The sequence below is a fragment of the Varanus komodoensis genome, unplaced genomic scaffold (assembly GCF_004798865.1).
Source record: "Varanus komodoensis strain SLA01 unplaced genomic scaffold, ASM479886v1 scaffold6_2, whole genome shotgun sequence".
In the NCBI taxonomy this organism is placed as follows: Eukaryota; Metazoa; Chordata; class Lepidosauria; order Squamata; family Varanidae; genus Varanus; species Varanus komodoensis.
Genome location: NW_025336346.1, coordinates 2007496 through 2020599, shown reverse-complemented (window position 1 = coordinate 2020599; position 13104 = coordinate 2007496). Strand labels below are relative to the sequence as shown.

Sequence of the window (13104 nt, the reverse complement as noted above, 5' to 3'; positions counted from 1 at the left end):
TGTATGTGGACTTCCTACAGGTCTCTGGCCAGCCAATTTGGAAACAGAATGGTGGATTAGCTGAGCCAGAGTCTGATCCACAGGCCCCTTGTTCTTGTACTTCATGGTTTCAGCACATATTGTAAGGAGCAGATTCAGTTGTTCAGTTCAGCCTTCTCTAATCTGGCACCCTGCACAAGTGTTGGAACACATCTCCCACAGTGATTTAGGATCACACAAGGGGAAGGTTATCAACTTGAAACCAAGTAGACCCTTCATTACTTTAAGGTACTTCAGGTATGGATGGTAGATCATGTTTTACCAGTTTGGGTTTCTGGCCCCCATCGCATGTAACAGTATCTCCACTGCAGCCTGACTGGTGTCAAATTGGTCATCTTTTCAGTGCCAGCTTAAGACGGCCATGTATACCGAGGCTTTTAAAGACTTATCTGGACACCCAGGGCCTTGAGGGGATTGCCCATCCCAGGTGTTTAACCAAGTCTTTCTTTGTTATTGTTTGGTTTTAGCTGTTTTAAACTTTTAATGTATTTCTGATTTTATATTTTATTGCATTTTATTTGATTTATGGACTGCTATAATTCATCCAGAGAGCTTTGGCTGTTATGGAAGAAACAACAACAGATATGAATTGAAACACATTCCCTAAAGTTACTTCATTCTAATAAGGAGTTGTTGTGTACATCTTTCTGACTGTGCCTTCTAGCACATTTGAGTATTGTGGTGCTGGAATCCCCAATGTAATTTCTCCCTTGTTATTAATATATCCACATGGATCTGAACATGTGAAATTCATAGAACTTTCTAGCAAATATACATAGGGTTTAACAAAGTAAACCACATATTAAAAGTAAGAATCAATTTGGTGGTGGTGTCTATATGCCATCTGATCAAATATTGAATGCATTGTAAGATCCTCAATCTATTGCATTTTAGGAGATTCATCCTTCCAGTGTTGCAATATCAGGCTTTTCACTATCAAAATGGCACAGAGAATCCATTTATGTTGACTGTTCATTAATTTCCATGAAGCAGTTACATAATTTAAAAGACTATGTACTTGTGTAAATAATAAATAATGCTCTAGTACAAGATTTATCTGTGTAATAACCTCCTCCCAGACAGCTATTGAATATTGCCAAAGCATTCATTTAAAAGAAGTCTTAGCTGTATTGTACTACCAGCAATTAGCTGAATTAGGCAATTTTTTGTTTAAAAAGTTGTTGCAGTATCCAATAGACAAAGAAGTTTTTGCTGCACAAGACACAGTTGAAGATCCACAGACATGGCAAACACCAAAGTGGCAACCCACTGATGGGGCATTTTGTGATGGTGCCCACAGTGGTTTTCCAAATTCCCAAATGTGCACACAGGTCCAAAAAGCTTGAAGACCCCTGTTGTATGTAGTGTGTAGTCACACGGAACCTTAAACCTGACAAAGCAGAGCACTTTCCTTTGAACATGGAGTGAGCTGTTCTCGCTAATTCCCAGAAGGTGCATTGTAGTTAGGCTGATGCTAGGGAGTGATGTGCTTGAGGGGAATAACTAGAACATTTCTGACCACATCAGACATGTCTGCTTTGGTTCTGCTGCACTGAAAAATGTGTCCTTTGTTGATCACAGGCCCCAAGGATAATTTATCGTCAGGGAGAAAAAAGCCCACTCTTTCAAAAATGGCTGGACTTTGTTACACACTGATGGGAGAACACTTTGCAATTTGGTTTGTCCAACTTTGAATTTGTAAGATTAAATTATGGCTGGTTGCTCCTACAGTGGTGCTGAGAACCTGACCATGTGCCGAGGCTTACTTTTGTGGTTTTACTTCATGAAATGACCTAACAGGTTTTAAGAACACTGGCAGAAGCTATTGAGTACCTACCTGCTGACTGCCATTGTATCTGAATGGCAGCACAAATGAAAAATGCTTCCCAAATTATGCATGCTGCATACTAGCAGGTAGATTAACAGTGCTTTATTATCTGATGCAGATTGACTGGGCATATCAGGAAAAATAAAATCCAGGAAATGGTATGGGAAAGTAAATTACAGTTATTATTAGTTTGCCTCAACCCCCGACCTCTGTATCCTATTGCCAGTACCAGTCAATTTGACAGCAGGATGTCTGTGGGAGCATCTGGTGACCCTTGGCTTCAGGGAGGGATTGCTGTTGGGGTCTCTAACCGTGATGTCAGACAATTGCTCTCCTTGAAAGGACCAGAGCAGCTGTAGCTCAGTCCTGGTCCCACTGGCAAGCCAGCTGGCTTGATCTGCAGAGTTGACACAATCCCCTGGATAGTGTCTGCAGTGTCTCCTCTGCTTCATTACTGCATATTGTGACAGGCACCAGTTCTATCCATAGATGCGATGTGGAGAAGAGAGCAGTGAGTTCTCCCTGAGTGTACAATTCAGTTCTTCATTTATTACATTTAATGCCTTTGTTTTAATGTTCCTGCTTGAGAACGTGGTGATTTTCTCCTGGCCAGAAATGAGACAGCTACAGAGATTTTTTTTTTTTTTTTTGGAATTCTCTGCTTTTTACCCCTGTGTATAATTATTTTGATATGTACCCATTTGCTGTATAGGTAGAAGAATAAGAAGCTGATGTGAAAGGCAAGAGCATGTTAAGGGCATTTGTTTCCAGCATTTGGTATTAATCTGTTTCCTAGGTTTGGCAGTCTTCCCTTTTCTGTGCAGTCTGGTCACCTGTACCATTGGGCAGATGTGGGCAAAATTGAGTTAGCTATCATTAGCCATAGCTGTTCAGAAGAGGAATAACTAATCTCCTTATTTCCTAAGCTCCTGAAGTTTAATTATTTTTCCTCCAGATTTTTAGAGAGCTGGCTGCTGCCACAGCCTGCTCACCTCTGAACAGCATACTCAGATGCTTCTCACAGCTTCCAGACAGAGGGTTCCCAGACTTACCTGTCAGGAGGCATTGCAAAGCTGTTCTGTCTTTCCTTCCATAATACGTTTTCTGCAGGGAAAAAAAGATAGCTAAAGTGGTGGGAAAACATAGGTAGGGTCAGGTAGGACACAGCATTGTTTGACTAGCTCCCTTTAACATTTTCATGAATGAGGCAGGACAATGGTAGAACAAAAGCCTTATCTGGAAGCACCCCAAGTAAGACCAGCAGCATCTTGGTCCCAATTTAGAGAAGCCCTCACATGGATGAAAGGGTTGCATGGCTTCATTGCATGGCTTTTGCTCTAGGACCATTAGATTCCTTTAGTATTATAATGAATTGTGTTTCAAATGCAAAGGACAAGATTCATAATGCTCACAGTGGTCCAGGAAGTAATTAGCTTCTTAACATGTACTTCATAATACTGCCTTAGAAGAGAGCCCTAAGTCACCAAGCTTTTGGTGTTGATCAGTGTTAATAGGAAATACACTGTGATGAGATCCCCCCCCCCCATTTCCTGCCAGGAACAGATTCTGTCAAATGGCTCATTTGGACTTTAACAGTTTTGAGTAAATTGTAGGCTATGGCCATAGGCTTAATACTCATACTGAATGTAACATAGCCACTCTATATCACAGATAGAAATTCAGGAATTATATATTAGCTTTAAAACTTGAATCAGCTTCAGGTAAATGACCAACATTTTAAAAATAGGAATTTTTATTCTGAATCTGTTGCTTCCACACTAGCTAAGCTAGGAAATATTGAGAGAAGTAGGCATGTTCAGCCTCAAGAAGAGAAGACTGAAGGGTGATAGAATAGCATTCTACAAGTACCTCAAGGGGGTATTACAAAGAGGAAGAACAAGATCGCTTCTCATTCATTCCAGAGTGCAGGCCACAGAATAATGGATTTAGTTAAAAGAAACTAGATTTAGACTAAAACACCAGGAAGAATTTCCTGACTGCCAGAGCAGTATGACAATGAAACCTATTAGCTGGGGAAGTTGTGAGTTCTTCCTGGCTGGAAACATTGAAAAAAGTCTGGATAGTCATCTGAATGGGATGGTGTAATTTAGTTTCCTGCAACAGAAGGGGATTGGACACGATGCTCTTCTGGCCCTTTCTACTATTCTATGATTCTGTGATGCATAGCACTGATTCTTGAGACTCTGGCCCCATTCCCATGTAACAGCAATAAATCATGAATTGATGATTTGCTGGTGGTCTGTGGTTCTACCAGTTTGAACATGAGACTTGTGATTAGCCTGGTTAACATCTAGTCCTATACATTATGAGTTAATCATGGGTTAACTGTGGCTTGTTAGTTAATTGTAGGGAAGTGTGAGAACTTCAGTAGGGAGGTGATAATTGAGTGGAGTTTAATGAATTGGCCCCTTGGGTCTAGGGTCATTGGCGCTGTGCTGTGCTGGTTGTTGTATGAGTTGAGCCAGCTCACACACATCTATCTCTAAGATGGACTGCAGGTTACATACTTTTTAAACATGAAGAAAATTTGTGCAGGTCACATTGTTTGCATCATTTGTGCAAACTGGAAATGGAAAACTATGCGGTTCTAATATGATTTGTGTAAATTGCACTAGAACTATATATTTTCTGACTCCTAGTTTGCTCAAATTGCATAAGCCATGCTGTTTCTGCAAGCTTTGATTTGTGCAAATTTCCTTATCAGTTTTTGTAAAAAATGTGCAGACCACTGGCACATTTAGAGACAGAAGTCCATGGACTCCTCCCTCCCCCCAAATCAGCTGTTTCTGGTCTTTGGATTGGAAACTACCAGGAAACCAGAGCTCAAATGAACTGGATTTCCCAAGGTCGGGATATCCCTAACTAATATATAAATGCATATCTCATGATTACCTGTATATGTTCATGTATCCGAAAGCTCAGTCAAACTTGCATTTCATTAATCTTGAAAATATAGGGGGAGGGGAGTATTAGATTAAGAGGAGTTTCAGTGTACTGTATTCACTTCCTCCTATTGCAGTAATTGTCCAGTCCCTGTTTTCATTTCAGTGAAGCAAAGGTTAATCAAATGCCAACAGCTCCAAGTTTCCCTTGTGTCTCTGGGGCTGTTAAATTTTCCTGAATGCTTTCTGTTCAGTTTGAGATCTCATGTGCTGAGCTTTTTGCTCTAAGCCTATTTTCACGGCTAAATGTTAACCCCCAGGAAACAATGTGGGTAGTGTAGTTGCCCACTGGCCCTTATCACTGCATGTGCTGGTGGGTGTTGGAACGAATTGTCTTTAACAATCCGATTTGTGATTTGTTTGGGGTTTGGGTGACAATTGCAAGTGACTGAGAACAAGCAGTGTGAATTACTCTTGCAACAAAGCAGAGCGGTTTATAGTGAAAGCTGAACAATTTATACTGTTGCTAACGGGGAATTCTGGGTCACTTGAAAATAGATCTTCATGGATTCTGCTTTACTGCATGTATCAAACGGGTACCATAGAGTAGTGGAAAAACTACTCAGTGTCCATTAAGGCTGACGTTTGTCACTAGGCTGTCTGTGTAGTTATGCCACCGTCATGTTTCAAAGTAATTAATCAAAAGTAGACCAGCTGGATTATTTCCTTTAGTGAGATGCCAGGATTGAGGGAGATCTTGTGAAGCTTCAGAACAGCTGTACCACTTGCATACACCAGCCTGCAGATCCAGACTTGTTAGTGAATGTGTTAATCAGATTCACTGTAAGAAGATTCTTCTGATAATAATGTGGCTTATCTGAGGCATGTGGTCTTCCCCTGCTGAGCTGTAATGATCTGTGCATAATGTATGGCCATGTTTCTTGTGCCTGAAAATACGGCTTTTAGTGAGGAAACCCCATCCATTGTCCTAGTACATGCTACCTAAGACAAAACCAGGAGTGTTTTGCATGGTCTTTGGGCATCATATGGATTCTGAGTCTGCATGGAACTCTAGCCATGGGTCTGACTGACTTCCTCCCTCAAACTCCTGTTAGTCTGTGACATAGTCAGTGACTGAAAATCTCTCCCAGGAGGCTCAAGCTCTGAAGTTACTGCACCTTCAGACAGCACTGCATCAGCACCAGCTTTCTCTGCAGCCTGTGCTAAAGCTGAATGTGGACTCCTTTCTGGCAAAAGGAGGTCTGTATTACTTGTAGGATTTTCCTGCTCCTGATACTTCCTGCCACTAATGAAGGAGGACCTCAGCAGATCCTAAACCTCAGAGACGGCATCTGCTTTCCTATGCCCAGGAAGTTCCAAATGACCATTCCAAAATCAATCTACACTGGTTTATGTCTGTGGCTCTGTGTGGATCTATTTCCACATAATAATTGAGAAAGGCATTATATATCATCAAATATAATGCATATTTATTTTGCATGCTCCCATTCAGCCTAGCTGGAACACCCAAGGTGTTTGCAAAACGCATAGTCTATACCTACCTCTGTGCTCAAGGAAAGCAGATTCAGGACAGATCAGGACAGCAACTGATTGCCAACACAGCTAGAGCAGGGGCTTGATCTTGAGGAAGGTATGCCTGATCCATGTCTGAGTGTAACATGGCAATGCTATATTAACATATTTGGGTAGATGTTAAGGTTGGATTTGTCCCAGTTCAAGTACAACTTCAGAAAGAGTTTGCAAGTGAGAGAGATCAACTTCTCTCCAGGTGAGTGTTATCTTCTTAAACTAGAATTTGTGTGTTTGTTGGCCACCACTGTCCACTGGTGTGGCATTTGTTTGACTCCATGTGTGATCTCGGTTCCTCCATGCCTTCAGTCTTACAGGCAGTGCCCAACAGGCATTCTTGCACATCCCAAGTGCAGTAATGGTAATTTAATCTCCTGTCTTCAAGAAGAGATTCTGTTCGTGTAGCCTTCCTCCCAACACTGATGTGCTGCTCAGTGGATGGGGTGCCCCTGTGGGGAGTTGATCCCAAAGGATTCATGGCTCGGAATGGATGCCTTTCAACATGTGAATTTCCTTGAGCTACTGGAAGTGCAAAAGACCTTGCAAATGTTCCAAACTCAAGAAGGGGTGTATTCATGTAGTCATGGACAATACTAAAACTGTATATTAAGAAGAATGAAATCAGTGATCCTTACTGGACTTGCTAGCTAGGTCCTTGGCTGGTACTTTCCATCATGGATAAGGCTAATGCACACTTCCAGCATGGACAGTGTATTTGCAGATTCCTTGAGCAGTTTTATCGAATATCTCACAATTAGCAACAATACCTGAGAGTAAAACAGTCCCTCTTTGATCATTAGAGTACCCTGTCAGTGGATTTGTCTGAAAATATGGAGAATGCAGTATGGCCAGGTTTTGCAGCACAGCAGGGGGGTAGGCTAGGCTTCATAGGAAACTTTTTCCCCTCAAGTGGTCGTGGATATATCTGCCTCTTTCCATCTTTTCATTGCTCACAAAAGTGTTAGCAAAGATATAAACTGACATTATCCTCATAGCCGCTTAGTGGCTGAGACATTTGCTTTACTTCTCGATGTAGCCAGATGGAAATATCTGCAGCTCCCAGTGGACCGAGCCTTGTCTCTTGGAACTGAGGCTGGATCTGGCATCTAAGCTTAGTACACTCAAATAGTCAACTTTGAGAATACAGTGATTTGTTCACAGCTGTACTTATTTCTTGCATTCCAGGCTATTCTTGATGCTGTCAGAAAGCCAGCAACTAGACTGTCTTATGCTCAGAAGTGGAAATCTTTCTCAACTTTCACTTCTTCTGCTGCAGTTGGTATTCAATGTGTTCTGTTGATCTTGCTTTCCTTGATTGACCAGATTTTTAAATGACCTTCACTCTGGGCTTCCCTCATGGCTATTATTTGAGTTTCTCACTTGCAAATGGATGGTTTTTCTGGTTTGTTTTGTTTTTCACATCCATTGATGTGACAGTTTCTCCAAAGGCTCCAGAACATTATGGCTTCTGTTAGGTTTGCCTAACTGTGGAGCTCATTGGTCATTCCTCAGATATATAGACATCAAAGCTCTCTGCAGCAGTGGTGATTGTTGATCTCTGCTTCCTTTCCTGGAAGGTAGCCTTCTTTGCCATCCTGCTGGCTTGCAGATCCAGTGCATTATATGGATTCAACCTTCCTTATATGACTTTTCCCAGTGATGAAGTGTACTTCATCCAGACATTGCCTTCCTCCCAAAAGTGCATCTGATTTCCACTTGAACCAAAATGTAATTCTTCCTGTTTTCTGTGCATCCGCTACCTCTGCAGAGGAATCAGTCTCTCATACTATCCATACTTGCTGAGCATCAACCTTCTATTAATCTAGGAAAGAGTCTTTTCCCAACACTGTGGGATGTTTTCTGCTGTGAAGGAAAATGTGCGAGGCTTCCTATTTCTTCATAGAGGTTTGCCTCTTAGGTAGATTAAACCATAAAATTGACTTATGGGTCAAGTAGACTTGCATTTATCAGGCAAAGGAAGGCACAGTCTGTTAGAGAAATTACAACTTCACTGGCATTTAGATAGGGTGTGTCATTACCTGCCCTGTATTGTTCTGGAACCTAATCAAAGCCATCTACTTCCATTCAATATCATCACTTTTTGACCCAACAGCAGTTTCCTGGGATAGAGCAAGGAGTAGTTTTGAAGCAGGGAGAGAACACACTTTGCCATTTCCCAACATTTCACTGAAAACTGGAGGGTGGTAGCAATGAAATTGCTTTGTTGCAATTAATTACTCATGATCATGGGAATGGAGGAGAAATTGGTTAAGGGCAATGTAGTGTAGTTTATAGTGACAAGGAGGAGAAAAGAGACTAAAATGTGATGGGGGCCAATGCCCAAAAGGGAAAATGGTAGGCTGATTGGTAAATAAGTAGTTTAAAACCTTCACTCACACATAACAAACACAAAGACTGGAAGATGAAGCACAGAGGTTGAAATGCAGTTGTAAGTCTCAATTTAAAAGCAGATATAAGCTCATTTAAAACTGTATTTCCACCATGAGTATAGTGGAGGTTCTAAAATGCTTTGTGTCATGTATGAAATCAGCCATAAATGACACACTACAGTAACTGCTGTTGTGTGCTTTGTCTCCTTTTTAATCACAACCTGTCTGAGGTGTGGAGATAGCAAATCAAACACAAGGCACTGTATTGTAAATAAGGTGGAAAGGATTTAGTTTTTGCTCAACTTTGCCCTGATCATGTGGAGAAGCAGAATGCAAGAGTCCTAGCAGCTTATCCTGCAGCATTCAAATTATTGTGCTTTTTACTGCCTCAGAAGAGTTCTTGTTTGACCTTAGGGAGAGCAAAGCTCAATGCCTTATCTGTGCTTTGTGTACATGAATTCCTAAAATATCTTCAAAGTTGTGAGAACTTATTCTAAAAATGGACTTATCTTCTGACCTCTGTTCCCTTGTGGACGCACTAAAGTTAAGATCTCATTCTTTTCTTCTCTTCCGTGGGGCATGGGCTTTTTCGCTCTTTCTTTGTTGGGAGTGGGGAGACTCTCAGGCTGTATCATAAAACTAACAGCTTGAACATTGCTTGCCAAAAACCATGTGCCAAAAGTAATGCAACTTCTGTACAGCACGCAGATTTGTGACCTTTCCCTCTCTTTTTTGGGAAATGAAATTGCTAAGGATTTATTTTTTAGATCTTTACTTAGTCCCCAGAGCTGCTACATGCTTTTACAGATTTGTATAGACATGCGAAGTTTAAATTTTGAGGGGGTTTTTCTCTATCAGTAACATCAGCATTGCAAAAGTAGAGATTCTAGGGGAAATATTTATTTATTTATTTATTTCTATACCACCCAATAGCCAAAGCTCTCTGGTTGGTTCACAACAATTAATCAAATACAAAAGATACAATAAAAATACAAATACAATAAAACACAATATAAAATTCCCACATGCAAGTTTTAAAACAGCTAAAAATTCCAATATACAAAATAGTTTAACATCTAAAACATTTCCCTTAAAAGCCAGACCTAATTAAAACAGCAGACATAACCCATCATATTCCACTAAATGCCTGGGAACAAGTTTTTGTCATGTATGGATATGCCACAGTGCAACATCTCATGGACAAAACCTGCAGAGACACACTCTGTTTTGATGTTGAACAAAATATATTTGCTAAAAAGGCTGTGCAGAGAAGAGAATTTGAACTAGTAGCAGATGGAGAAATTGACAAAACTTTTAAAACTCTGAACAGCATTTTTTCATCATCAGAGAGAAAAATGCAATAGATTCATTATGGGGGGACTTTTTGTATTTCCTACAAAAAAACCCCTAAAAATTCCTAGCTTACAAAAATGTTCAGTAGCTACTCTTCCTACACTTGTCATGCAAATGTTAGTCATTTTTGTTTCATTGATGACCTGAGAGGTGAAAGGAAAACCATGTAGCCCACCTCCTAAATGACTTTGGATTTTATTTTTTTTTTTTTTTTTTTTTTGCCCCTGGAAAGAGGCAAGTAGCTCTTATGCAGCATTTCATTGGCCACTTATATTTAATCTAGAATTGCAATTCATCCTCTTACTTTCTCTTGTACACTGTATCTCCTGGTCCTTGAGGAACATGGCTGCAGACCAGCTGGCATGAAATTTGCCTGAGGCTGCTGAAAGCTCATCTTTGCTGCTGCCCCTTTCTATTTTCTTAGGGATGGAGGAGTTCATAGTGCGGGCTCCATTCCCAGCATGGCAGAGGTCTCCGCTTGGTAGGAGGCTTGAGGTAGTTCAGGCAAATTGCTCAAGGTTATTTCTGCCTGTACCAGAGGTGTGGCAACTCTGTGTAGCTTGTGTGGCCACCTGCCTGATCAACTTCAGCTTTTGACAACATTGATCAAAAGATATTGTTACCATGGCAATGGGGCCTGGCAGGCATTTGCAAAACTGCTCTTGAGTCTTTCTTGGCAGAATGATAAATGTTTATCATCTCTTCAGAGACCTTTCTGTCAGTGTCTCACAGGGCTTCACCCTCTCTTTATTTAGTGCATATGTGGTCAGTGGAAGGCTGCACAACAAGATTTGATGTGCAGTGTCACACATCTGCCTTAGATGCTTCAGTGTGGGTCATTATTCAGGGTTTGGCCATGGCTGGGTTGATTCTGAGCAACACTGATTAAAAACTGATTAAAAAGTTAGTTTTAGTCAGCAGGTCTGTGGAACTAGGGATTTCCCATTATTACAGCTAGCTTTTCCTGATTTCCCAGGTTTGTCACTTGTAGGGCATTTTCTATCACAGAAATATGGTTGCAGAGCTTACCATCTGTGCAGTGCATCCAGGAAGATAAGCATAGTAGTTTTGGTGGTTGCCTCACACAGAGGATCTCTTTTCCTAAACCGTGAAACTGAAATCTTGCAAGAGGCCTACCTTGGACATAGTGCTGGAATCAGGATTAAGAGAGTGGGACTCCAGGTATTGCACATGGCCTTGGGGGTATGCACAGGAACCCTCAAGTCCCATCCTTAGGCCTGATTCCTTGTGCATTTGAAAATAGTCCAAGGGCTTCTGCTTCACTTGGCTTTGGATACTATCATCCCAATATTGAAAGGTCTGCTTTGGTTGCCAGTTGTTTTCCAGACCTAATTCAATATGATGGTTTTAACTTGTAAAGCTCTGAATGATGAGGGCCTGGCTATTTGCGGAGCCACCTATTTCCACATGAACCAGCTTGGTTACTAAGATCAGCATAAGCAGCCCTTTTTGAAAGCTCTCTTCTTTGCAGTGCCTGGAAAGGGCTGTTTTGGTGTTGCTGTCAAACTCTGAAACAAATTCTCTTTAGATTTTGGAAGTGGGTCAAGACAACTTTTTAAGTTGACTTTCTAAATTGTTAATGCTATTTTTAACACTGTGCTATGTGAAGATGTCATTTAGGTTTTGATTTTTTTTCTTTGTAAGCTACCTTAATTGACTTCAGAAAGGCAGTAGAGAAAAATAGTTAATGAATAAAACAAGTATGTAGCTATACAGTGGAAAATTGTTGCTATTGCAATTGTGGGAGTACATAATTTCATCTGTGCCTTTTGTAACTCTGCTCAGTTAATGTCCTCATTATACAGGATGAAAATTGGTGTTAAAGCCTGTATTTTACAGTTTTCTTTCTTTTCTACAGGTGCAGGAGAGTCCGGGAAGAGCACAATTGTAAAACAGATGAAGTAAGTGTTCTTCTTTATTGAACTATTCTTTCTTCTTTATCTTATTTCTGGCCAGTCCTCAGGCTTGCAGGTTTTATTTTGTTTCTGTCAGTCTACTGACTGCAGAGTGCAAAACAGTGACTCTGAGGATGGTGCCAGTTACATATTGAACTCCTGAGACATTCACTGAGCTATACAAATCTGTATCTTAGATGTTACAATTCAGAGATGTCACTAGCTTAATTTGGCAGGAGATGGGGAGAGAAACCTTTTTTGTCATTATTATATAACAGCTTTGGGTAAGAAACAGTTGCTGATCTAAAGCAAATTAGTTGTTGATCCACCTTCAGAGCCTAATCTGCCTTCTGCCTTCCAGTACTTTACGCTGGGGCAAAAAAATCCATCTTCCAAATATATGCTGATAGGATCTGAACTAGCCATGACTGGAAAAGTAAAGGATCATGAGGTAGTAGTGGACGGCTTGATGAAAATGTTGGCTTAGTGTTCAGCTGCTCTGAAGAAGGCAAACTCCATGTCAGACATAATTAGGAATGGAATAGAAAATAGAACTGCCAAATCTTACTTCCCTTATACAAATCATTGGTGTGATTGCACTTGGAATATTGTGTTCAGTTCTGGTTCACTTACCTGAAAATGAACATTATTGAGTTGGAAAAGGTACGGAGACGAGCAACAAAAATGGTCATGGGCTTGGAGCAACTCCCCAGTGAGGAGTGACTCCAACAACTGGAACTGTTCAGCTTTAAAAAAAAAGGCGAATAAGGGGAGACATGATAGCAGTGTTTAAAATAATGCATAGTGTGAAGAAAGTAGAGAGGGAGACATTTATCTCTCTCCCCCATAACATTCGAACCTGGTATCATCCCATGAATCTGATTGGTGGGTAGTTTAGGACAAATAAAAGGAAGTACTTCTTCACACAGTGTATATTTAAACTATAGAATTTACTGCTGTGGGAAGGGCTGATGCCAATCTAGATAGCTTTAGAAAGCTATTGGACAGATTCACGAGAGAGGATGCTATGAGTGGCTACTAGCCTCGCTGGCTATGTGCTGCCTCCTTTACCAGAGGCTGCATGC

The 13104-nt window shown here is 40.8% G+C and overlaps 1 protein-coding gene across 1 annotated transcript in view; it reads left to right on the top strand.

The window, feature by feature from the left end:
- GNAI2 (G protein subunit alpha i2) overlaps positions 1–13104 on the top strand; it is a 144797-nt gene that overhangs the window by 65608 nt on the left and 66085 nt on the right. The window contains exon 2 of the mRNA XM_044451288.1: positions 11983–12025. Coding sequence (XP_044307223.1) covers positions 11983–12025 — 43 coding nt within the window. The remainder of the gene's footprint in view (positions 1–11982; positions 12026–13104) is intronic.